General features: G+C 35.3%; 1 protein-coding gene across 4 annotated transcripts in view; it reads left to right on the top strand.

The window, feature by feature from the left end:
• Nucleotides 1–27,929, top strand: part of CFAP47 (cilia and flagella associated protein 47) — a 502,646-nt gene that overhangs the window by 96,677 nt on the left and 378,040 nt on the right. For all 4 annotated transcript variants that reach the window (XM_024988430.2, XM_015461736.3, XM_059883840.1 and 1 more), the window contains 3 exons: nt 4,579–4,720; nt 17,678–17,772; nt 23,017–23,176. In XM_024988430.2, the coding sequence (XP_024844198.1) occupies nt 4,579–4,720; nt 17,678–17,772; nt 23,017–23,176 (397 nt within the window). The remainder of the gene's footprint in view (nt 1–4,578; nt 4,721–17,677; nt 17,773–23,016; nt 23,177–27,929) is intronic.

The raw sequence follows: 27,929 nt of genomic DNA, 5'->3' as shown, positions 1-27,929 counted from the left end.
GGCTACTTTGGTAAAAACACATTTTGGGGGGTAAATTCTTTGTAAAGATTTGAGTTAAGAGAGGGCAAGACCAGTATGACTTCCCGCGTACACACAGTTGACAATTAAAGAAGGTGGGGATTGGTTCTTAGCTCTGTAAATTCATCACACAGTATTTTAGAAAACATGTTACAGGAAGGGAGAAAGGCCTCATGCTTAAAATAAAAGAGAAAGTTAAGGGCTAAGATCAGTACATTGAATTATCTTGATAATCACTAAGAACATCGTCATCAGTGATCGTATCAAACATCTTGAATGAAGCCTACAGTCATGTTCTGTGTTAAACCTCTCCCATCAATGCAGTCTTCCACTCTTACCATCCCTGATTTTGGGACACAACACAGATCCAGTGACAGTTAAGACTCACTATCCAGCAACTGTTGGGATTTAATCCATCGTGATCACTCTTTGCTTTGATCATCCCCGAAAATGGAACCCTCTGAGTATACACTGCCATTCCTGCTAGCTCTGTGCTCTTTCCCGCCTGTTTTTTTTCTCTTCCCCTCTGCCCTCTAGGATATCTACATTTACATAAGCCCTTGATGTTTTGGGGGATTCCTTTCCCTTCACTATTTCTTCTTGCTATGACCATGGCTATCTCTAGGGCTTTACTTCTTATATAGCCTTTTCTGTGGATCAGGATGTAGCTCTAGAGGTGAAGCTTTCTGGAAGCCTTGCTCCCTGGGTTGATTTTTCTAGATGGTCTTTGTTACAAATGGCTGCTTCTTTGAACTTTGCATTATGTGAGTTTACCACTCTCTGGACATTGCTACCAGCTAGGTGCATTGCACATTCTGCTCCCTACTCTTCTCATTTTCTGAGTGATTTCAGTGTCCATATGGAGGTCCATCCAGAACCCTGGCCTCTCAGTTCCTTGTCTTCATGTTTCCATTGATTTTCTTTATTCCCCTCAGCTCTTCTATTGGGAACCCATGTCCATCAACCATAATCAGATGAGGATGATGGTTTTGGAAACATACTTTTAGATATTACTTGACTTTAAAATGAGTTAATATTATGTTAATAAAAAAAAAAGAATAAGATAGTACCTAGTGTTAGTTGCTCAGCTGTGTCTGACTCTGCTACCCCATGGACTGTAGCCCACCAGACTCCTCTGTCCATGGAATTCTCCAGACAAGAACAGTGGAGTGAGTTACCATTTCCTTCCCCATGATAGTACCTAAAAGTAATATAAATACTATTAAAATATGTGTGAGCATAAGTATTGATATCTGTTAATACGATAAGCAAAAAATGAAGGAAAAAAAAAACCCAGAAGCGGTAAAATATAAATGAGACAAAATATAACTGGTTGTTGATAATTAATAACGAGAAATTCCAGGAGAAATAAGATCAAACGAAGTTTTAAGAGCTGGAATATGGAAGGGTAGTATTTGTACGTGAACTCTATCTTTATTGAGTTTAACCCTTGACATCTGTGTGCTGGTATCACTACAGATGAGTTGCTTGCTCAAAATAAATGAAACATCCATGAAAATACTATATTTTACAGTATTTTTATGCTTTTATAATTATGTTATAAGAACAGATTATTTACAAAAGACTGATGTGAGATGGTATTGGTAATGAGGTGGTCAGTGTCTTAGTCTGTTCAGACTGCTGTAATGCAGTACCACAGAGTGGGTGATTTATAAGTGACAAAAATTTATTTCTTACAGTTCGGGAGGCTGGATTTCTTAAGATTATGGCACCAGCCTATTAGGGTGAGGGCTCCCTTCTGAGTTGCAAACTTCTTGATGTGCCCTCACAGGGTGGAAGAGGCTAAGAATCTCTCTGGAGTGTCTTTTATAAGGCACCAATTCCAGTTACACGACTCCAATCCCCAGTCATGAGGCCTCATGGCTTAAGCACATCCCAAAGCCCCACCTCCTCATTTTATCATTTTTGGGGCTTAGGATTTCAACATATGAATTTGGGGGAGACATTTTCAGACCATAGCAGCCAGCTAGTGTTAAATAAAAACAAAATGAAAGCCCAAGAGTTTGCCTAGTTGGGTAATATGCATGGCAAGCTGTAAGTATACCCTTTATATTATTAATATTTAGTTCTTATATTAAAAACTTATTTTTTTACTTCTCTAGGTTCTTGAGATTATCAGATTATGACTATCTGGGGAATTCCTGAAAACCACTGGTTGATTTGTCCTTCATATATTTTTAAAAATAATAATTTGTTGAGTGGCAATTTCTGTAACATAGAATTAACCATTTGGAATTAATTGAGTGCCTTTACAATATGGTATAACCACGCCCTTTATCTCATTTCAAAGCATTTCCATCACTCCAAATTAAAACCCTTTACCCTTTCCCCATCTCTCTTCCCACCAGCCACTCACAGTCACCAATCTGCGTCCAATCTCTATGGATTTATCTCTTCTGGATATTTCATGGAAAATCACCTTTCCAAAATTTCCTAAATTTTTCTTGTGTTTATTTGTAGTCACCCTCTCCTCCACTTTCAGGTTCGGGCAAACACTGATCTCATTTTGTTTGTGTAATTTTGTCTTTTCACTTGTATGAATGAAATTATAAAGTATGTTGCCTTATCATTCTGGCTTCTCTCACTTAGAATAATACATTTGAAATCCATCCATATTTTTCTGTTTAACAGTAGTTCATTCCAGTTTATTGTTGAAATGTATTTTATTATATGCGTTTACCAAAATATGTTACCTATTCAGTATTTGGAAGGGATTTGCCTTGGTTTCAGGCTTTCACAATTATGAATAAGGGTACTAAAACATTTCCATGCAGTCTTTTGTAGGAAAAAATGTTTGTTTTTGTTTGGTAAGCATTTAGGGTTGGGCATCTCTGAGCCTTATGTTAAGTATGTATTTAATTTTCTAAGAATCTGTAAAACGTTCCCCAAATGATGAGAAAATTTTACATTCCTGTCAGCAATTCATAAATGTATTAGGTGCCTGCATCTTTATCAGCACTTGGTAGTTATCATTTTTATTTAAGCATTTTGATAGGTGTAAAGTGTTAATCTTCTGTGATTTTAAATTGCATTTTTCTCATATCTGATGATGTTAAACATATTTTTATACGGTAACATGTCATATGTACATTTTCTTTTCTTAACTCTCTTTTCAAATCTTTTACATAGTTTTTCATTAAGTTTTTCTCTTAATCTTTGTGCGTTATTTATATATTTAGGATGCAAATTGAATTTTTTCAGGAATAATGTTTTTTGACTAGTAATTTTGTTTTTTAACATTATCATTAACAGAACTGTTTAAAATTTGATTAAGTACACTTTAATTATTTTTTATAGATGATTATTTTGATATTGCACTTAAGAAATATTTTTCTCCTACATTTTCTTCCGCAGAGTTTATAGTTTTAGGCTTTATATTTAGGTCTTTGGTCCATTTTGAATTAATAGGAATTATTTCTAATGTCACTTATTTTTTTATTTTTAAGAATTCTATTTGGACTCATTAAAAATAAGCCAAGTCTTATGTTGAAAAAAAAATGTGCTTTCAATGTTACAAGGCAACTTTTTTTGAAACTGTCTTTTTTGAAACTGCTGTTTTGCAAAATCCATAATATCTCATTAGATCTCCTGAACTTATTCATCTGGCATAACTGAAACTTTGTACCCTTTGACCAACATCTCCCCATATCTTCCTTCCCCCAACCCTTGGCAACCACCCTGTACTCTCTGCTTCTGAGTTTGACTGTTTTAGATTCCACGTGTAAATGACATCATACATTATTTGTGTTTCTGTGTATGGTTTGTTTCATTTAGTATAATGTCCTTCAGCCCCATCCATGTTGTTGCGAATGGCAGAATTTCCTGCTGCTTTTAAAGTTGAGAAACATTCCATTGTATGTGTGTATCACCTTTACTTTTTTATCCATTCATCCTTTCATGAATATGTGGGCTATTTCCACATCGTGACTATTGTGAATAATGTTGCAGTGAAGATAGGAGTGCAGGTAATACTCTTGAAATCCTGATTGCAGTTCCTTTGGCTAAATACTCAAAAGTGATATTGCTGGATAATATGTTAGTTCTGGTAACAGTATTGTACTTTATACTTGAAATTTGCTTAGAGTGTGGATCCTAAGTGTTCTTTCTCTCTCTCTCATACATACATACACACATACATACACACAGTAACTACATGACGTGATGGATATATGAATAGCCTGATTGTGTTATTTCACTATGTATATCAAATTATCAAGTTGTAAACTTTAAATATGTACAATAAAAAATAGTATAAAATGAAATAGGTGAAGGAAATAAAGAGATACACACCTCCAATTATAAATAAACCACAATAATGTAATATTCTACATAAGGAAAATGGTCAACGACATTGTAATAACTTTGTATGGTGACAGTTGATTACTAGACTTATGGTGATCATCTCATAATATATGCAAATATCAAATCACTATGTACTGCACCTGAAACAACATAATAATGTACCCTGTTTTTAAATTCTAAAATATCACAATTTTTATACCAAAAATAGCCAGTTATAATGTATATTTTGTCTAACAGGTGGCAACGTACAACTTTAGAATTCAAGTTCGAGTTAATGTCTTTGCAGCTTCAGAACTTGACTCTCAATGTCGTTTGTCAGACTCTCATGTGATTCCAAATAGACCACCAGTTATTCGACCATGTCATATTCAAGCTACTGGTACGTAATATGAAACATTCAACTGATATGCGTATCAACTATTTATTCTTATATAGCTAGAAATTTAAAAAATTACAGCATGATATTCATTTTTTAAAAATAGAAATGCTAGAAAGTAAATTTATTATATGGTTCTTGTGTATGTTTGTGAGTCTGTGAGACTGAATTTTGATAAATAGCATGGATATACTGTCACATAATTTACCTTTGCTTAAAAAATAGGATGTAATTAAAAACAGAGGTCAGGTTAGTACTTTGTTTTTTGTGTGGGCAATTTAAATGATTATTTCAAAATAGAAATTGTTAAAATAAAATACATTTGTTATAAAATAAAATGATGAAAAAAATTTTTAAGGGAATGTTTTCCCTCAAAAGGGATGAGTTACCAAAGAACTAAGTACAAGTAAAGAAGGATAATTATTTTAAAATTTTGAATTATTTATTGAATATTTATTTATTCATTTTCTTCAAGTATTCAAATATAAAACTGATGCCCTCTGCAGACTATACTTTTGACTGGCTTAGGCTTGCATTGTATTATGTGCTTAAGTATTTTTCTTGAAAATTTAAGTCTAGTTTATATTATACTGTATTTTGTTTTTATTGTTCTGACATTAGTTGTCTTTAATAATAAAATAGTGATCAGTTAATAATTGTACTTGGCACCGAGTTAGAGAAGCCTCATTAAAGTAGCATATACACTATAGGGATTTATTTCACTCCCATTTAAAATACAGAATCAGTAATTGCACAACTGGTAGAAAAGTTCCATGACATTAAAAATTTATGCCTTGTTTTAAGATATCTTTTTAGATTAGGCAAATTACTTTAATGAAAAAGAAAATATAATTCACTTATTTTATAATTAAAAATTAATGTATCATCATTAAGGAAAATTGGAAAATGTAGAAACACAGAAAACATCATCTGGAATGTGACTATTTATAATACACCATTATTAGTAATTTGGTGTCTCACTCTTCTTTTGTTCCATATTTAGCTTTTATTAGTTTATTTATAGCATAGTAGAGATCTTACTGCCTATGTTAAGTTGAAATCTGATCATCTGATAGAAACTTTACCATTGTCCTAAGTTCTTGTGGGTTTTTTCACTCTGGAAGTTAATGTTCTTGAGTTTTATAATGTTTTCCTAAATTGCTTCCTCAAAAAGCACTTTGCCATTATTTTCCATATTTCTTTTTCTGACTCCTATTGGTTAGATTTTGTACATCTTTGATTGTATTGTATATTTTAATTATTTTATATATTCTCCCTTAGTGTCCTTTTCCTCATCTTTTTATTTTATTTCCCAGAATTTTTTTTCTGAACTAACTATTTTATCTCTTAAAAAATTATCTTGGTGATTGTAAACTAACAGGATTTTCAAACATTTTTTCTTATTGTTTCTTTACTTATGGAGTTTTTTAAAATGAAAGCAACACTTTATGTCTGTAGTTATAGTATAAATTATTTGAGCTTTTCTTCAGTTGAGTACATTGTCTCAATTTTTGCTGAAATATTTTTCCTTCATATCTGTCTCCCTCATGTTGAGGAGTTCCTTAAATGTCGATTGAGTCTTGCCTGTTCTCTTATGTTTCTTAGGGAGTCTCACAGTGTTGGCTTCAGCACCAACTGTTATATCTTTTCGTGACAAACTGGATGCCAGTGAATGTTTTAATTTAGGGGGGGAACCAAAATATTAGTATGTGAGACCTTAATCTTGAGGACGTTTCTCCAGAAAATGTTTCTGTAATAATCCGTATTGGGTGGAATGTAGCTTTGTATAAGCAAAATTTGTTGTTCAGTCACTCAATCGTGTCCAACATGTTGCAACCCCATGGACTGCAGCATGCCAGGCCTCCCTGTCCTTCACCATCTCCTGGAGCTTGATCAAACTCATGTTAGTTAAGTCAGTGATGCCATCCAACCATCTCGTCCTCTGTAGTCCCCTTCTCTTCCTGCCTTCAATCTTTCCCAGCATCAGGGCCTTTTCTAATGAGTTAGCTCTTTGCATCAGGTAGCCAAAGTATTGAAGTTTCAGCTTCAGCATCAGTCCTTCCAAAGAATATTCAGGACTGGTTTCCTTTAGGATGGACTGGCTTGATATGCTTGCATTCCAAGGGACTCTCAAGAGCCTTCTCTGACACCACAGTTCAAAAGCATCAATTCTTTATCTAATTGATAAAATAGATAAAATTATCTTATATCAGTTTTTCTAATTGATAAGTGAAATAGAGATCACTAAATTGTGTCATAATATGGCAAAAGAGTGATTTGTTTTAAAAGATACAACCAGTCTATTACTTTCACTGTTAATCCCCAATTGTCAATTTGAAAATAGGCAGAATATCTTAGCCATTTCTTGTATATGGGCCGTAACATTGTCTTTTCCTAAGATTACTCATGACAAGAGTTAGGGGTAACACAGTGATGGAAATTATCTGTGCCTTTCTCTTATTCTACATATCCTAACTTCCTGCCAAGGTATCTATTAATTCTACTGGTAAAAAAAAAATTGCTTGTAAGATATATGAGCTTTTGCATCAGAAATTGGTTTCTTTCCAGGGAGTTATATTGCCATAAACATGTAAGATTCTTTAGTTTGCATTAAGGATTATAAGCATCCTCAAGGTAAGTTTCAAAAAGTATAGATTTTTCAGCTCTGGTTTCTGGTTCAGCGTGTAAGAAGCTTAGAAGTCACCGCTCCATCCTTACAGCAAGTTAAAAAGCTAAGCAAACTGAAAAATCAACAGATCTTCTTAGATCTACAAGAAAAGTGAGGTCACAGGGCAAACTCATGCCTCTGAAAATGGAGAGACTCATGGGCAAATACAGAGAATCAGAACTTACTGAATGGAACAGAAACTCCAACGTAGAAGTTCCTTTGGGAATCAATGCCTGGATAAGGAAGCCTGTACTGTAACTGAGGAATTTCTGGAAGTTCAGCATGGGCAAGTCTGAGAGCAACAGTCTCTATGGGGCCCCAGTCATACTCCATGGGGCCCCTTTCATACTTCTGTGAATTTTACCTCTAGGAGCTTGACTTGATTCTCTTAAGTGATTATGAGAGAAAAATACCCTCATGTTTCTGGCAAGGGTGAGGAAAAGGAATTTTGAAATATTCCAAAGCATTCTGTTCTGCTTAACAAGGTATGCCCTCTGCAGAAACTCGTTGACCAGATCTTGCTGGGGTTTTATCAGAAACTCCCTGATCTCAGGGAAGGGAAATATCCAACTCCAGTCTCCTCTAACCTTCTCTGTGTGAGAAAAGAAATATTAATACTCAACTCAGCCCACTCTAACCATTTAGTCCCAAATTGGTAGTGGTGGTGTGCAGATTGAGAAAGACATGTAAAGTTCATATTCTAGAGACATGGACTCCCCAAAAGACTGAGATCTAATCATAGGATTATAGAATGTTTCTGCCCCCCACAACCTACTACTTTATTACTAAAGGTCTGTTCAGAGCAGTTCCTTTTACCCAGTACGTCATATCTAAGAATCAAGGAAAAATGTATAAGACATACTAAAATGTGAAAAACACAGTTTTCAGAGACAGAACAAGAGTTGAAAACCAGATGCAGTTATGGCATAGATATTGGAATTATCATATTGAGAATGTAAAATAACTGATTAATATGCTTAGAACTCTAATGGATAAAGTAGACACCATGCAGGAACAGATGGGCAATATAAGCAAAGAGATTAAAATTCTAAGAAAGATCCAGAAGGAATGCTGTGGAGCAAAAACAGTGGAACAAAAATGAAGAATCTCATGAGTAGGATTATTAGTGGACTGGATGTGGCTGGGGAAAGAATCTCTGAGCTTGAGGATATCTCAATAGATATCTCCAAAGGAAAGCAAATATTAAAAAAAAAAAGACTGAAAAAAAGAGAAAAAAGAACAGACTGAATACTGTGGGACAACTACAAATATTAATATGTGCATACTTGAAATATCAGAGGGAGAAGAAAAAGTGACAAGAAATATTTGAAACATAATGACTGAGAATTTCCTCCAAATTAATGTCAGACACCAAGCCATAATCCAAAAAGCTCAGAGAACACCACACAGGATGAATGGCAAAAAAACAACATTTAGGAATATTACTTTCAAACTGCAAAAAAATCAAAGATTGAGAACATCCTCAGGATGCATGCACCTCAATGTTCCTTGCAGCACTGTTTACAATAGCCAGGACATGGAAGCAACCTAAATGTTCATCATCAGGGGAATGGATATAAAAGATGTGCTATAAAAGATGTGTGTATATATATACACACACAATGGAATATTACTCAGCCATAAAAGGAGCAAAAGAATGCCATTTGTAGTGACATGGATGGACCTAGAGATCTTCATACAGAGTGAAGTGAGTCAGAAAAAGAAAGACACATTGTATAATTTAATCTATATGTAGAATCTAGAAAAATGGTACACATGACCTTACTTGCAAAGCAGAAATAAATAGAGTCACAGATGTAGAAAACAAACTTACAGTTACTAAGGTGGGAAAAGGGGCTAAGATGAATTGGGAGACTGTAATTGGCATATACAGACTAAAATAGACAACTAGAGAACCTGCTGTGTAGTACAGGGAACTCTACTCAGTTCTCTGTTGTAGCCTAGATGGGAAGGGAATCTAAAAAAGAGGGGATATATGTATATAACTCATTTACTTTGCTGAATAGCAGAAGCTAACATAACACTGTAAAGTAACTATACTCCATAAAAATTAATTTTATAAAAGTTAAAGTAATTCAGAGGAAAAGACACCTTAATATACTAAGGAGCAAAGATAAAAGTAACATGTGACTTCTCCTGAGAAACTATGCCAACAAAAAGAGAATGGAGAGATTATATAAAGTGTTGAGAGACAGAAAAATACCAACCTAGAATTCTGTACCTTGAGAAATTATCATTCAAAAGTAAAGGAGAATTAAAGCCTTTTACAAACAAAAAAAACTTGAGGGGATCTGTTGCCAAAAGACCAGTCTTGAAAGAAATTTTTTTAAATTAATAAATTTATTTTAATTAGAGGCTAATTACTTTGCAATATTGTGGTTTTTGACACACATTGACATGAATCAGCCACAGGTGTTAAAAAGTTCTTTAGTGGGAAGAAATATGATATAGCTGAAAAACTTGGATCTATAAAGAAAAGAGCACTGGAAGGAAAATAAAGGTAAAATAAGAGTTTTTAGTTTTCATATTCTTAACCTAACATTTAAGTTTATACAGTATAATAGCAGAAGTGTATTTATATGCTTATGTATACTTATATATAAGTGAAATTAATGACAATAATGACACAAGCAGTGGTAGAGAGGGATTAAAATTATTTTGTTATTAAAAGGTCCTTGCAGATAAGACAAATGCTCTGATATCACTTGCATATGGAATATAAAAATAAATAAATATATATTAAAAAAATAGAAACAGACCCACATATATAGAGAATGAGCTAGTGATTACCAGTGGGGAGGGGTGATGTAGAGGTATACGGGTATCTCACCTATGCAACTGTGGTTCACATTCAAAACTCAAATAACCAGTTTTCTTATCAGTAAAAAAGGACAATTGATAGCTTCTTTATGTACTTGGCAAAGTGGAAAGCACCATGGAAAGCACTAGTCAAGTAGAAGGTATATTTTAAATTAGCAAACTGTAACTTAAACCAAGGAAATTATAAATATTATAGATACAGCCCCCACATATTGGTTTTCTCTATTAAGAATATTCCCTAGGAATTTATTCTAAGAGACGAAACAAAGGAATATATAAAGATATTCATCAGAGCATTACCAATGATTGTGAAATACTGGGAGTAGACTAAATGTCCAGTAATAGGGGATTGGCTAATTAGGTTATTCTTTGACTATGTTAAGGAATGTTATACCTCTATGAAAATTCATGATAGCTTGTTAAATAAGAAAAAGTGCAGATTACAAAACCTATGGTTGTGTGGCCCTACTTTTGGGTTATGTCAAAATATATATAGGAAAAAATATATGTAGACAAAACATGAACAGTAATGGTTACTGAGTAGATATAGTATAGGTAATTTTGAGGGGTGATTTTTTCTGTTCTTACAGTTTTCTTTATAACGAACGTACACCTAAGTTATTAGAAAAAAACTCACTGTAATCCATGACATTAATGGATTTCCCCAGTTGATCAGTGGTAAAGAACAGTTCTATGAAGTCAAATCCTATGAAGTCAAATCCCTTATGACTATACAGTGTAAGTGAAAAACAGATTTAAGGGACTAGATCTGATAGACAGAGTGCCTGAAGAACTATGGATGGAGGTTCGTGACATTATACCAGAGACAGGAATCAAGACCATCCCCAAGAAAAAGAAATGCAAAAAAGCAAAATGGCTGTCTGAGGAGGCCTTACAAATAGCTGTGAAAAGAAGGGAAGGGAAAAGCAAAGGAGAAAAGGAAGGACACACCCATTTGAATGCAGACTTCAAAAGAATAGCAAGGAAAGATAAGAAAGCCTTCCTCAGAGATCAATGCAAAGAAATAGAGGAAAACAATGGAATAGGAAAGACTAGAGATCTCTTCAAGAAAATGAAGGATACCAAGGGAACATTTCATGCAAAGATGGGCTCAATAAAGGACAGAAATGGTAGGGACCTAACAGAAGCAGAAGATATTAAGAGGTAACAAGAATACACAGAAGAACTGTACAAAAAAGATCTTCACAACAAAGATAACTACAATGGCGTGATCATTCAGATAGAGCCAGACATCCTGGAATGTAAAGTCAAATGGGCCTTAGGAAGCATCACTGTAAACAAAGCTAGTGGAGGTGATGAAATTCCAGTTGAGCTATTTCAAATCCTGAAAGACGATGCTGTGAAAGTGCTGCACTCAATATGCCAGCAAATTTGGAAAGTAAGGAAAACCACTAGACCATTCAGGTATGACCTAAGTCAAATCCCTTATGATTATACAGTGGAAGTGAGAAATAGATTTAATGGACTAGATCTGATAGACAGAGTACCTGATGAACTATGGATGGAGGTTCGTGACATTGTATGGGAGACAGGGATCAAGACCATCCCCATGGAAAAGAAATGCAAAAAAGGAAAATGGCTGTCTGAGGAGGCCTTACAAATAGCTGTGAAAAGAAGAGAAGCGAAAAGCAAGGGAGAAAAGGAAAGATATACCCATTTGAATGCAGAGTTCCAGAGAATAGCAAGAAGAGATAAGAAAGCCTTCCTCAGTGATCAATGCAAAGAAATAGAGGAAAACAACAGAATGGGAAAGACTAGAGATGTCTTCAAGAAAATTAGGGATACCAAGGGAACATTTCATGCAAAGATGGGCTCGATAAAGGACAGAAATGGAATGGACCTAACAGAAGCAGAAGATATTAAGAAGCGGTGGCAAGAATACACAGAAGAACTGTTCAAAAAAGATCTTCATGACCCAGATAATCACAATGGTGTGATCACTGACCTAGAGCCAGACATCCTGGAATGTGAAGTGAAGTGGGCCTTAGAAAGCATCACTACGAACAAAGCTAGTGGAGGTGATGGAATTCCAGTTGAGCTATTTCAAATCCTAAAAGATGATGCTGTGAAAGTGCTGCACTCAATATGCCAGCAAATTTGGAAAACTCGGCAGTGGCCACAGGACTGGAAAAGGTTCATTTTCATTCCAATCCCAAAGAAAGGCAATGGCAAAGAATGCTCAAACTACCACACAATTGCACTCATCTCACACGCTAGTAAAGTAATGCTCAAAATTCTCCAAGCCAGGCTTCAGCAATATGTGAACCATGAACTTCCAGATGTTCAAGCTGGTTTTAGAAAAGGCAGAGGAACCAGAGATCAAATTGCCAACATCCGCTGGATCATCAAAAATGCAAGAGAGTTCCAGAAAAACATCTATTTCTACTTTATTGACTATGCCAAAACCTTTGACTGTGTGGATCACAATAAACTGTGGAAAATTCTGAAAGGGATAGGAATACCAGACCACCTGACCTGCCTCTTGAGAAATTTGTATGCAGGTCAGGAAGCAACAGTTAGAACTGGACATGGAACAACAGACTGGTTCCAAATAGGAAAAGGAGTACGTCAAGGCTGTATATTGTCACCCTGCTTATTTAACTTCTATGCAGAGTACATCATGAGAAACACTGGGCTGGAAGAAGCACAAGCTGGAATCAGGATTGCCGGAGAAATATCAATAACCTCAGATATGCAGATGATACCACCCTTATGGCAGAAAGTGAAGAACTAAAGAGCCTCTTGATGAAGGTTTACAAGGAGAGTGAAAAAGTTGGCTTAAAGCACAACATACAGAAAACTAAAATCATGGCATCTGGTCCCATCACTTCATGGCAGATTGATGGGGAAACAGTGGCTGACTTTAGTTTTCTGGGCTCCAAAATCACTGCAGATGCTGACTGCAACCATGAAATTAAAAGATGCTTACTCCTTGGAAGGAAAGTTATGACCAACCTAGACGGCATACTGAAAAGGAGAGACATTACTTTGCCAACAAAGGTCCATCTAGTCAAGGCTATGGTTTTTCCAGTGGTCATGTATGGATGTGAGAGTTGGACTATAAACAAAGCTGAGTGCCGAAGAATTGATGCTTTTGAACTGTGGTGTTAGAGAAGACTCTTGAGACTCCCTTGGACTGCAAGGAGATCCAACCAGTCCATCCTAAGGGAAATCAGTCCTGAGTATTCATTGGAAGGACTGATGCTAAAGCTGAAACTCCAATACTTTGGCCACCTGATGTGAAGAACTGACTTATTGGAAAAGTCCCTGATGCTGGGAAAGATTGAGGGCAGGAGGAGAAGGGGATGACAGAGGATGAGGTGATTGGATGGCATCACTGACTCAATGGACATGGGTTTGGGTGAACTCCAGGTTTTCATGATGGATAGGGAGGCCTGGTTTGCTGTGGTTCGTGGGGTCACAAAGAGTTGGACACTACTGAGCGACTGAACTGAATGGTTTTCTTTATAAAAAAAAAAAACATACAACTAAGTTATTAGAAAAAAAAACTCAATGTAATCCATGACATTAATGGGTTTCCCCCATTCCTCAGTGGTAAAGAATCCACCTGCAATGCTGGAGACACAAGACACGCAGGTTTGGTCTTTGTGTCAGGGATATCCCCTAGAGGAAAGCATTTCAACCCACTTCAATTTTCCTGCCTGGAAAATTCCATGGACAGAGGAGCCTGGCGGGCTACAGTCCATGGAGTCACAAAGAACTGAATACAACTGAAATGACTAAGCATGCATGCACACATCACATTAATAACCTTTAGATAAAAATACCATATGTTCATATCAATAGACGCAGGAAAAAAAGCATTTTACAAAATCCATTACTCATTAAAAAAAAAAAAAAACAGTAAATGAGTGATGGAAAGGAAGTTTCTCCAGTTGATAAAAAATATCTACATAAAAACCTCACAAATAACATTCTTTTTTTTTAATATTGAAGTATAGTTGATTAACAATGGTGTCTTAGTTGCATATGTGAAGCAAAGTGATTCAGTTATACATAGACATGTATCTATTCGTTTTCAAATTGTTTTCCCAATTAGGTTGTTACAGAATATTGAATAGAGTTCCCTGTACTATACAGTAGGTCCTTGTTGGTTATCCATTTTAAGTGTAGCTTGAAGCTTTCTCGTTAAGGTCAGAAACCAGGCTAGGCTATCCCCTCTCACCCCTCTTTCTCAACATTGTATAAGAAGACCTAGGTAATGTAATAAGACAGAAAAAGGAGTTGAAAAGTATACAGATTGGGAAGGAAGAATTAAACTGCCTTTTAGTTCACAGATGACATGATTGTCTGTAGAAAATCTGAGTCAATTAAAAAAAAAAAAGCCTCATGGAACTAGTAAGCTATTATAGTAAGGTTTCAGGATACAGGTTACTAAACAAAAGTCAGTTGCTTTTCTGTATGCATGCCCACTCAGTCATGCCCAACTCTTTGCAACCCCATGGACTGTAGCCCACCAGAGTCCTCTGTTCATTTGATTTTTCAGGCAAGAGTACTCAAGTAGGTTGTCATTTCCTCCTCCAAGGGATCTTCCTGACCCAGGAATCAAACTGACGTCTCTTGGGTCTCCTTTTTGGCAGGCGGATTCTTTACCACTGAGCCACCTGGGAAAACAAGTAGTGAAAAATGAAATTTAAAGTTAAATACAAAATACCATTTATATTAGCACCCAACAAAAATGAAGTACTTAGGTATAAATCAAACAATATAGTTACAGATCTATATGAGAACTGTAAAACTCTGGTGAAAGATATCAAAGGAGAATTAAATGGAGCAATCATTCTGTGTTAATGCATGGGAAGACTCAATATTGTCATGTTGGCTGTCCTTCCCAACTTGATCTAGAGATTCAATGCATTCCCAGTCAAAATCTCAGCAAGTTATTTTGTGGATATTGACAGACATATTGATTCAAAGTTTATATGAAAAAAGAAAAGACCCACAATGACCAGTGTGGTATTGAAGGAACAGAACAAAGAAGACAGACACTACCTGACTTCAAGACTTACTTCAATGGTGCAATAATCAAGAGAGTTTATTGACAAAGCTAGACAAATAGATCAATGGAACAGGAAAGAGAGCCCAGAAACAGCCCCACATAAATATAGTAAGCTCATCTTTGACAAAGAAACAGAGGCAATACAACTCAGAATAAATCGTCTTTTTTAAAGAATGTAACTGAAACAGTAGACATCCATAAGTTAAAAAAATGAATCTATATTTGGCAAAACTAATACAATATTGTAAAGTTTAAAAATAAAATAAAATTAAAAAAAATGAATCTAGATACAGATTTTATATACTTCACAAAAATTAACTCAAAATGATTACAGACCTAAATGTAAAAGGCAAAACTATAAAACTCATAGAAGATAACATAGGAAAACATCCCTAAAATGACCTTGGGTTTGGCAGTGACCTTTTAGCTACAAGAAAAAAGATATGATCTGTGAAAGAGAGAATTAATAAGCTAGACCTCATAATAATAAAGATTTCTGCTCTGCAAAATATGCTATCAAGATACCAAAATGAAAAGCCACTGACTGGAAGAAAATATTTACAAAAGACATATCTAATAAAGAACTATTCTCCAAAATAAAGAACTCTTTAAATTCAACAGTAAGAAAAACAAACCATTTGAAACCCGAGCCAATGATATGAGCATACAACTTACCAATGGCAATACACCAAAGGTAGATAAGCATGTGAAAAAGTGCTCCACATCATATGTTACCAAGGAAATTAAAATTAAAACAACAGTACGAAGCACTATGCATCTATTAGAATGGCCAAAATCCAGAGCATTGACAATGCTAAATGCTGATGAGGATGTGGACAATAGAACTGGTGTGAATGCAGTTGCTAGTGAGATTTTATTGCTGATGGAATTGAAAGATGGTACTACTACTTTGGAAAACAGTTGGTCATTTGGTGGTTTTTTCCCCAATGCTAAACATATTCTTACCATACAATGTGGCAGATTGCTGTCCTTTGTATTTACCCAAATGATTTGAAAACTCATATTTACACAAAAATGTGCGTGTAAGTTTTTATGGCAACTATGTTAATCATTTCCAAAACTTGGAAGCAACCAAGGTGTTCTTCAGTAGCTGAATGGGTAAACTGCAGTATTGAGTTGGCCAAAAAGTTGTTAGAATTTTTGCAGACAATGGAATATTATTTAGTGCTAAAAAGAAATGAGCTATCAGGTCATGAAAAGACATGGATGAACCTTAAATGTATAGCACTGAGTGAAATAATCTAATCTCATAAGACTATATGCTGTATCATTCCAACTATATGACATTTTGGAAAATGCAAAACCATGGAGGCAATAAAAAGATCAGTGGCTTCCAAGGATTGTAGTAGAAAGAGACAAATAGGTAGACCACAGAGGATTTAGGGGGCAGTGAATCTCCTCTATATGAAACAGTAATGCTGGATGTCATTATACATTTGTTCAAACCTATAAAATGTACAACACTATGAATGACCCCTAATGTAAACAGTGAACATTACGTTATAATAATGTATCATTGCAGGTTCCTGTATAATGAATGTACCACTGTGGTAGACGATGTTGATAATGGAAGAGGCTGTGTGTGTGTGGCAGTGGGGAGGGGGATATAAAGGATATCTCTGTATTTTCTGCACAATTCTGTGAACTAAAATTACTCTAACAATCTATTTAAAAATATAAGAGTTTCCAGCAGATAATAATTCCTTATCTAGTGTATTTGTATAGATAATTGTATTCCTGATCTTCCATAGAATAACCATTTTCTCCCTGGAGCTTTTTGTTTCATGTATGTTTCATGATATGCCATATATATATTTTCCCTTTATTACAATAATTTTTATTTCTGTATTTCTTTTCACTTCTCTACTTCTGCATTGGTCAAACTTTACTGTGGAGATCATTTTAATTTTCTCTACTTTTTGTCCTGAGATAAATATTTAGTATATTTTATGTTCTTTTATTGTCTCAAGGGTACATTTTATATTTACTTGTAATTAACTACCATTACAAAATTGGAACTTATGATAATCCAAGTTATTCCTGAAATGTTTTTAAAAATAATTTTGTTTCCTGGCTGGAAATATAGCAATAGGTAGAAAATTTAAGGTAAAGTAAGAATTATCTGTGAGCTTATGTCATTAATATTTTAACAGTATGTTCCCTGGTGACTCAGATGGTAAAGAATATGCCTGCCGATGCAGGAGGTGTGGGTTTGATCCCTGAGTCGGGAAGATCCCCTGGAGAAGGGAATGGCTACCTACCCCATTATTCTTCCCTGGAGAATTCCATGGACAGAGGATCCTGTCAGGATCCAGTCCTTGAGGTCGCAAAGAGTCAGACACGACTGAGCAACTAACACTTTCACTTTACTTTTACTTTCCTTTTGCAGTGTTGCAAGCACCAGTGACATTATCCAGCACTCATTTTATCTTTGAAATCCCATTACATAGTCTGGATCCTAATAACAGGGTCACAAAAACTCAGGTATGTATAATTGATACAGTTTACAATTTTTTTTTCTGATTATGGTTTTTAGCTTATTAAGGTGATTATTCTGAAGCCTGTGTTGTAAGAATATGTGTGTGTGTGTGTGTGTGTATATATATATATATATAGAGAAAGAGAGAGAGAGAGAGAGAGAGAGCCTATTTCTCATAAGTAATAATCAAAGTACATAAACACATATAAAGCCATTTATATATTTATATTTTAATGTAAAACTAAAATATAAAATAAATTGAATGGTTATCTGTCTTATACAAATAGAAGCTATGGTTAAAATTCACATGAAATATGTTTCATACAGGTGAGGAAATTAATTGAGAGGCAATAATATAAATTGAAAAAGTCCAGATATATTATAGTCACTTCTATGATAATCTGCTCTTTTTTTCTTATTAGATATTTCTGCCTTTCTTCTAATTATGAATCCATCTGAAAATATAAAGATATGCATAAGAAAGAAGCTCAGGCATATATTGTAGAAATTTGTATTTGTGGTGCTCCTTTTTTGTCTTCTATATCACTTTTCCTGCATTTGTGAATAGAATCCTTTATATTGTAAAAGACACTTTGCCGATGTATAATGTAATTAAGATTAATGATCCTGAGCACGAGGGATTATCTGAGATTATGCATGTGGCCCCAGTTTTATCACATGAGAAGTTATAAACAGAGAACTTTTCTTGACTGTGGTCAGAAGTCGTGATGACAGAAGAGCGGTCAGAGAGATGTGATGTTGCTGGTGCAAGGAGGCCACCAGCCAAAGATGTCTGAACTGAGAATGGCGGGAAAACAGATTCTTCTCTAGAGCCTCTGGAAAGTATCACAGTTCCTCTGATTTTAGTCTTGTGATTTTAGTCTTCTTGATTTTAGTCCAGTGATATTTGCATTGACCTTCTAATCAATAAGACTCTAATGTGACACATTTGTGTTGTTTTAAACCACTGTTTGTGGTAATTTGTTGTGGAAGCAATTAAAAACCTAAAGTAAGCTATGTTAGCATCACACAGAATTAACTATAACTATTTTAGAGAAAATTGAAATAAGAATTGGTTAAAATTGGTTGCTTCTGGGAAACAGGAGTGTTGATGAGTAAGAGTTGAGTGGGCCAACTTTTTGATAAGTATATTTTCCCTATTTGTATAAACTATGTACATGTATCATTATGATGAATTTATAAAGAAAAATAACACAATACTACATATACTTGGGGAAGGAAATGGCAACCTACTCCGATGTTCTTGCCTGGTATATCCCACGGACAGAGGAGCCTGGAGGCCTGCAGTCCATGGGGTCATGAGAGTTGGACATGACTTAGCGACTAAACCACCACTTATACTAAATTAATTAACCAATGTTTCTCCCTTGATGAGTGCATCAGTTCTATTATTAGGATAGGATATAGAAAGACGTGAATTGTATTTTGGAGATACCATTTCCTCAAATTCAGAATGAGAAAAATGAGGCATTCACATAACTAGCATGATACCATGCCCACCTTCTGTGTTAAGAAAAGGAAAAAAAGATGTCTTCTTTACAAGGTGCAAAGGAACTTCCTTACAGAGTACACAAATATTAGGACTAAATAGATGTCTCAGTACATACAGACATTTCAGAATAAAATTGACTCATTTTTAAAATCCTGATTATTTTAAATCAATCATGCTTTGAAAGAAACAAAGTATGCTATTTTATTGTGGTGATGATTACATAGATCATTCTATACTCTTCAAATTTTGAAGAGCAGGGTTTTTAAAAACCTGGTTGAAGGTTTTATTTTCATAATGATTAGCACTGGAAAGATGAGTCTGCATACAAGTCATGTACATAGCTCCCAGATTCACAGGAATTTCACAAAGACAGTGCAGAGAGATTTGGCATACACGTTACACAACTTTCCCTAGTGTTAACACCTTATACAACCAGGAAACATTTTTTAACACTAACAAATTAGCATTAATAAGCTCAACATTCAGAAAATGAAGATCATGGCATCCGGTCCCACCACTTCATGGGAAATAGATGGGGAAACAGTGGAAACAGTGGCAGACTTTATTTTTCTGGGCTCCAAAATCACTGCAGATGGTGACTGCAGCCAGGAAATTAAAAGACTCTTACTCCTTGGGAGAAAAGTTATGACCAACCTAGATAGCATATTTAAAAACAGAGACATTACTTTGCCAACAAAGGTCCATCTAGTCAAGGCTATGGTTTTTCCAGTAGTCATGTATGGATGTGAGAGTTGGACTGTGAAGAAAGCTGAGTGCCGAAGAATTGATGCTTTTGAACTGTGGTGTTGGAGAAGACTCTTGAGAGTCCCTTGGACTGCAAGGAGATCCAACCAGTCCATTCTAAAGGAGATCAGCCCTGGGGTTTCTTTGGAAGGAATGATGCTAAAGCTGAAACTCCAGTACTTTGGCCACCTCATGCGAAGAGTTGATTCATTAGAAAAGACTCTGATGCTGGGAGGGATTGGGGGCAGGAGGAGAAGGGGACGACAGAGGATGAGCTGGCTGGATGGCATCACCGACTTGATGGACGTGAGTTTGAGTGAACTCCGGGAGTTGGTGATGGACAGGGAGGCCTGACATGCTGCGATTCATGGGGTCACAAAGAGTCAGACACGACTGAGTGACTGAAGTGAACTGAACTGAACTGAAAATATTATTAGCTAAACAACAGACTGCATTCGGATTTCACTTTTACTGCCCAGGGTCCTATCCAGCATACCATATGGCATTTAGTCTCTTCTATTACATGATAGTTTCTCAAACTTGCTGATACTTTATGACCTTGTTAATTTTAAAGAATACTGGTCTGGTAGTTTTTTTTTTTTTTTTCCAGAATGTTCCTTAATTTTGGTTTGTCTTATATTTTTCACCTGACTGGTCTCCGTTCTTATTTTCTATGGACTTTGGGGAAGAAAATGTCACATAGGTGAAATGTTCATTTTGTCACATCATGTGAAAGGAGTACATGTTATCAATAAACACACCGTGTTTCTCTACTGTAAAGCTGGAGAAGCCATTTTTCCCCTTTGCACACTATACTGTGGAAGTGAGTCATCAATTTCATCCCACACTCAAGGTGTAGGGGGTCAAGCTCCATCTTCTGGAGGGGACATTTACGTATATTATTTGGAATTTTTCTGTAAGAAAGGTTATTCCCTTCCTCCCTCCGTTTATTTATTTATTTGTCAGTATGAACCCACATATATTTACTTCCTACTCTCAGTTTTAATCCAATGTTCATTTTTGTTTATGCTGCTAAAATTGTTCCAACTTTGGCTATTAGAACATCTTTTAGATTGACCCTTTGACGTGCTCTTGTTCTTATGATTTTTAAACATTTCTCTTACTTTCTATGACTACAAAATGGTCAAGGGCCACTTTTATTTTAGTTGTTCTAGCTCTCGAGTCAACATTTTCTCCAAGAAACCTCAGTATCTTTTATGGGAGAATGGTATTTAGAAAACAAGGTCTATATACAAGATGTGCTAGCTGCTACTGTGGTGTCACATGTTCTAGGTCCTTTTGGGAGATAGTGCCAGGAAATATTTGTATGTGTAAAAATCCATGAATACACATATATTGGTAATTTTTCTATCTACCTGCCTATCATCTATTTATATCTACCTTTTCCTGTCTACCTATCTAAACATGAGTTTTAACTTATAGCTCTTACTCTAATCCTGCGCCACAAGGTTCATTCCATCTTTCTCCCTTGTTCATTTTTAACTCTTCTATGACAATGAGAAGTCTGAATCTCTTATTTATAATGTATTTACTTATTTTTTTTTAACGCTGGTGTACTTAGTAAAGAAGTTTCAGGATTTTTAACCTGCACTCTCACCCCACTCCAGTACTCTTGCCTGGAAAATCCCATGGACAGAGGAGCCTGTTGGGCTGCAGTCCATGGGGTCGCTAAGAGTCGGACACTACTGAGCGACGTCACTTTCACTTTTCACGCATTGTAGAAGGAACTGGCAACCCACTCCAGGGTTCTTGCCTGGAGAATCCCAGGGACGGGGGAGCCTGATGTGCTGCTGTCTATGGGGTTGCACAGACTCGGACACAACTGAAGCAACTTAGCAGCAGCAGTAGCAGCAGCAACCTGTACTCTGTTAGAATTATTAGCATATTTTCCAACTAGAGTACAGTGTTTATAAAGAGTATCTTTTTGTCTTTAGCTTTATGTAGTTTCCTGTCAAAACACAGTTTTCCAGAATTATGTAGGCCATTCTTTACCCAGTACCTTCAGTGAGGTTATTTCATTCTTTTGCGATATAATTTGTCACAGTCTACAATCCATCCTGGGATCCCTGACATCTTGGTTGATTCCTTTTAATTTTCATATTTTTAAGTCTACTCCTTGCAGTATATAATTATTTGGGTTTTTGGAAATTGTATAGAAGGGTTTACCACTTCAGTGCCATATAGAACAGTTTTATTACACTGAAAAATCTCTCTATAACCCCTTGGCAATTAACTACTTCTCCTTCCACCAACATTTGGCAGCAATTGATTTTATTTTCCATCCACAAAATTTTGCATTTCCAGACTGACAGGTAATTTAATTATACAATATGTAGACATTTGGACTTAGCATCTTTCACTTAAAATTAAGTAAATATGTAATATTCACTTATGTTTTTACTTGAATTAATATGTTACTTATTTTATCACTGAATTTTATCCTATTTTATCGCTGTACTGCAGTTTTTTTATGCATTCATTTGTTGATAGAAACCATGTTTGTTTTGACTTCCAGTGGTTCGTGATTATGAGCAAAGCTATTGTAAACATTCACATACAGATTTTTGTATAAACATAAATTTTCAATTTACTTAGGAAAATAATTAAAACTAGGTTTACTGGGTCATTTGGTAAGTGTATGTTTAGCATTATAAGAAGCTGTCAAACTGTCTTCCAACATGACTGTACCAATTTGCATTCTACCTTCATGAATGAAGGTTCTTGTTACTCTGCATCCTTTCTAGCTAGCATAGCTCCTTTGAGTACTTTCATATTTGTTAACAGGCTATGGACATATTCATGTACCTGTTTGTCTAATATTCACCTTTAAAACATTTTATCTGTGATTACCACTTTTAATTGCTTACTTTGTTCATAGGACCATCAAGTTGCTATGGCAATACAAACTAAATTTTAGATTGCATATTGTAATTTTTATAAATTTCTTCTTTTATTTTTTATGTGTGAACAGAATCTGGTCTTACATAATACTTCAAGAAAAGATGTAGTGTGGAATTTGGATATTAGAAATACTGGCAAGCTTTTCAAAGATGGTATATTCAAATTTAGCACACTCAGTGGAACTCTGCAACCAAATGAAGAGTGTAATGTTGCTGTAAATTTCTGTCCAAGTAGGTACCTTTTTCCTGTATTTGTTGTTATTTCTATATCAGTTTATCATTCACATATTTTATTTTACTATGTATATGAAACTTTATATTATTATATGTACTTAAAACAGTTTTAAGAAATTTCTTACTAAAATTTTGTAGTAACTATCATTATAAATGACTCCCTTTGATCCTTTCCTCCTGGTGTTCATGCTGTTATATACTCCCCTCCTACATCAAATAAGGTTAATATATGACTTGTGGGATTTTATGGATGTGATGGTGTCTGATCTCTAAGGGTTTATCAGAAAAGACATCACAACCTCTGACTTACATGGATTGCTTGCTTTGGGGAAAGCTGGCCAGAATGTTTGTTTATCTATATTTCTACTTTCCTGGTTTTTTTTTAATTGCAAAAATATAACTGTACCTTTTAATAATTGGTATAACAGTTTTCTTCCATTAAATATCTATTTGAAAACAATTTGGAAGCTTTACACATTTGATTTTCTAATGAACTACAGATTATTTTTTCTAGTTTCTAGAAAAAGGCATATAATTGAGTTTTTCCCTTCAAGAATAATATGCTTTTCCAGCAATCAAGGTGTTGTTTTATATGCATCACTGTATAAAAAACAAAAATATCTTTCCCCCCTGAATTATCTTGGTACCTTGTTGAAAATCAACTAACCATAAACATGATTCTTTATTTCTTTTGGTCTTAGAGAATGGCTTGTGAAGTATTTTATTCCCTTCATTTCTGTTTTTGTGAAGATTGATATTAATTATTCATGAAATGTTTGGTAAATTCCACCAATGAAGTTGTTTCAGCTTTGGCTGTTCCATGTGGGAAATGTTTTGATTCCTACTTTCATTCCTTTAAGTATATTCATATTTTAAGTTCATATTTAGTTCATATTTTATATTTCTTCTTTCATCAATTGAAGTAGTTTATATCTTTCTAGAAATTTATCCATTTGTTCTAGGTTATCTAATTTGTTTGTATATAGTTGTACATTGTGTTCTCTCATAATTCATTTATTACATTTCTGTGAAGTGAGCATTTTCCCTTTTTTATTCATGATTTTTGAATCTTTTCTTTCTTTTTTCTTGGTCATTCATGCTAATGATTTTTAAAATTTGTTATTTTCAAAGACCAACTTTTGATTGCCTAATTTTTTTCCTGTGCTTAAATTCAATTAATTTCTGTTCTAATATTTATTATTTTCTCTATTCTGCTTTGTTTGGCTGTAATTTTTTTTCTTATCTCTTAGGGTGCAAGGTGTTAGGTATTGATTTGAAACATCTTTTTATATATAGACATTTAAAGTTATAAATTTCACTCTGAGCACTGATTTAGGTGTATCACATAAATTTTGGCATGTTTTGTTTTCCTTTTAATCTCAAGGTATTTTTTTTTTTAACTTACCTTACCATTCCTTAACAATTAGTTTTTTGTGGAGTGTGCTGTTTAATTTTCATGTATTTGAGAATTTCCCATATTTCACTTTAATATCGAGTTCTATTTTTATTACATTGTTGTTGCAGAACATAGTTTATATGGTTTTAGTCTTTTTTTAATGGAGTGAAAGTCACTCAGTCATGTCTGAGTCTTTGTGACTCCATGGACTATAATTCTCCAGGCCAGAATACTGGAGTGGGTAGCTGTTCCCTTCTCCACAGGATCTTCCCAACCCAGGAATCAAACAGGGGTCTCCTGCATTGCAGGCGGATTCTTTACCAGATCACCTTATACCCTAAAATATGATCTACCCAAGAGAATGTTCTACATACACTTGAGAAGTTTATGTATTTTGCTTTTGTTAGAGGAAATGTTCCATAGATGTGTGTTAGGTCTGCTTCATTTATAATGTTGTGTAAGTCTTTTTATTTCTTTAGTGATCTACCTACTTGACTTTCCCACATTTGTGAGTGGTTGTTGAAGTTTTAAAGGGTTTTCATTTCATTATTTATTTCTCCTTTCAATTCTATCAGATTTTTCTCAAGTACTTTGTGGCTCTGTTAAGTATGTATATGTTTATAATTGTTTTATATTCTTGATGGGCTTCCCTGATAGCTCAGTTGATAAATAATCCGCCTGTAATGCAGGAGACCCCGGTTCAATTCCTAGATTGGGAGGATCCTCTGGAGAAGGGATGGGCTACCCACTCCAGTATTCTTGGGCTTCCCTTGTGGCTCGGCTGGTAAAGAATCTGCCGGCAATGTGGGAGACCTGGGTTCGATCCCTGAGTTGGGAAGATCCCCTGGAGAAGGCAAAGGCTACCCACTCCAGTATTCTGGCCTGGAGAATTCCATGAACTGTATAGTCCGTGGAGTCACAAAGAGTTGGACACAACTGAGCAACTTTCATTTTACTTCACTACTTCACATTTCTTCTTGATAGCTTATCCTGTTATTAGTACATATAGCACCCTTATTTATCTATAGTAGCAATTCTTTTCTTAATATTTATTTTCTGTTATTGTTATAGTCACTGCAGTTCTCTTTTAGTTACTACTTGCATGTATATTATTTCTCTGTCCTTTTACTTTCGAGTGAGTTGTTTTTTGAATCTAAAAGTATCTCCTGTAGATGACATGAATTTGGATTGTTTTTATTTTTATAATTTATTTATTTTTGGCTATGCTGGGTCTTTGTTGCTCTGTGAGCTTTCTATAGTTGTGGAGTGAGAGATACTCTCCAGTTGCAGTTACATGGGCTTCTCATTGAGGTGGTTTCAGTAGCTGAGGTGTGAGGGCTCAGTAGTTGTGGTTCCTGGGCTCTAGAGCATAGGCTCAATAGTTGTCAGGGAGGCCCTGGATTTTTTTTTAATCTAAATTTTACTTATCTCAGCCTTTTTGTTGCTGTATTGAATTACTTTACTTTTACTGATTAATTACTAATGAAGTGAAGGAAAGATTTACATCTTTTTGTTATTTGCTTTCTGTATGTCTTTTAGTTTAACATTTTACTTCTCTTGTTTCTTTCACAAATTTTGAGGTATTTTCATGGTGATTTTCCTGAAAAAATACAACTAACATCTTAGTTTTTAAAATATAATTGAGATAAATACCAAGTTTTTGTCGATAGTATGCAAAAACTTTGCTCCAATATAGCATCCCTGCTTAAAGCTCAACATTCAGAAAACTAAGATCATGGCATCTGGTCCCATCACTTCATGGCAAATCGATGGGGAAACAGTGGAAACAGTGGCTGACTTTATTTTTCTGGGCTCCAAAATCACTGCAGATGGTGATTGCAGCCATGAAATTAAAAGACGCTTACTCCTTGGAAAGAAAGTTATGACCAACCTAGACAGCATATTAAAAAGCAGAGATGTTATTGTGTCAACAAAGATCTGTCTAGTCAAGGCTATGGTTTTTCTAGTAGTCATGTGAGAGTTGGACTATAAGAAAGCTGAGAGCAGAAGAATTGATGCTTTTAAACTGTGGTGTTGGAGAAGACTCTTGAGAGTCCCTTGGACTGCAAGCATATTGAACCAGTCAATCCTAAAAGAGATCAGTCCTGGGTGTTCATTGGAGGGACTCATGTTGAAGCTGAAACTCCAATACTTTGGCCACCTGATGTGGAGAGCTGACTCATTTGAAAAGACCCTGATGCTGGGAAAGATTGAGGGCAGGAGGAGAAGGGGATGATAGAGGATGAGATGGTTAGTTGGCATCACTGACACAATGGATATGGGTTTGGGTGGACTCCGGGAGTTGGTGATGGACAGGGAGGCCTGGTTTACTGCGGTTCATGGGGTCGCAAAGAGTCGGACACGACTGAGCAACTGAACTGAACAGGAAGATGCCTCATGCACAGATACCTAGGAAATTAAGTCTAACCAACACTAGTCTATCAGCTAACCCAACCCACTCCCCACCCCCGCACCCCATCTGACCCCATGAGATCAGGTTGAGTCTGTATTCTAAAACGACACCTTCTCATAGCTTCTTGCCCTTCCCTATTCTGCTTCCCTCCTTTACCCACAGGTTCCTCTGAGAGCACTCCCGCAGTAAATCACTTGCATCGGGATCTCTCGGACACTACCATATTTTACACTACTGGCAATCTAATACCGGTGACTAGCTATGTCAATAGTAGAAAAGGCAGTATAAGAACCTGTTACTACTTTTAAAGTCTTAAGAATTCATTAAGCTGTGTGTTCGCTCTCAGTAATATTCTGTAAGACAGTGTTGCAGTAAATCTACATCCAGCATACCTTTTATCCTGGCCTTGTATATTCAGTGTAGATTTATAGGTGAGAGAGAAGACATCAGATACTGTGATTAGTAGACTTTAAAAATCTTTTTATTTTGTATTCCCTCTGTTTAGAACTCTGAAAATATGATAGAAAGCATCAAATATTCCCTGCAATCTAAAGTTTACTTTGTAAAACTTATTAGGTCTCATTGTATATTTCTGTGAATTTCTTCTTAGTTTCTAATGTGTCTGGTACTAAAAGAAATAGCATAAAAACTAGTCCAGCCAAAGCTACCATCTGTATTTCTATTCAGAGTTTTTCCTTTATGTCCCAAAGGAACATTTATATCCAGATGAAGTGGTCTGGATTATTTAGATGGAAATAAGAAAAATTTCCATTTGACTTTTTTCTTTCAGTGTGGGACTGAGCCCATGCAGTCAAACCCGTTGTTTCCCTCCATAGGATACAATCCTAACTCTTAAAAAATCAAGCATGCCTATAACACTTTTAAATAAATTACCTCTTAGGTGAGAGAGAAGGCATACCTGGGCTTAAAAACATACATTA

This window comes from Bos taurus, chromosome X (genome assembly GCF_002263795.3).
Source record: "Bos taurus isolate L1 Dominette 01449 registration number 42190680 breed Hereford chromosome X, ARS-UCD2.0, whole genome shotgun sequence".
Lineage (NCBI taxonomy): Eukaryota > Metazoa > Chordata > Mammalia > Artiodactyla > Bovidae > Bos > Bos taurus.
Note: the sequence above shows the minus strand (reverse complement) of the source record. Positions and strands in the feature narration are given on the sequence as shown.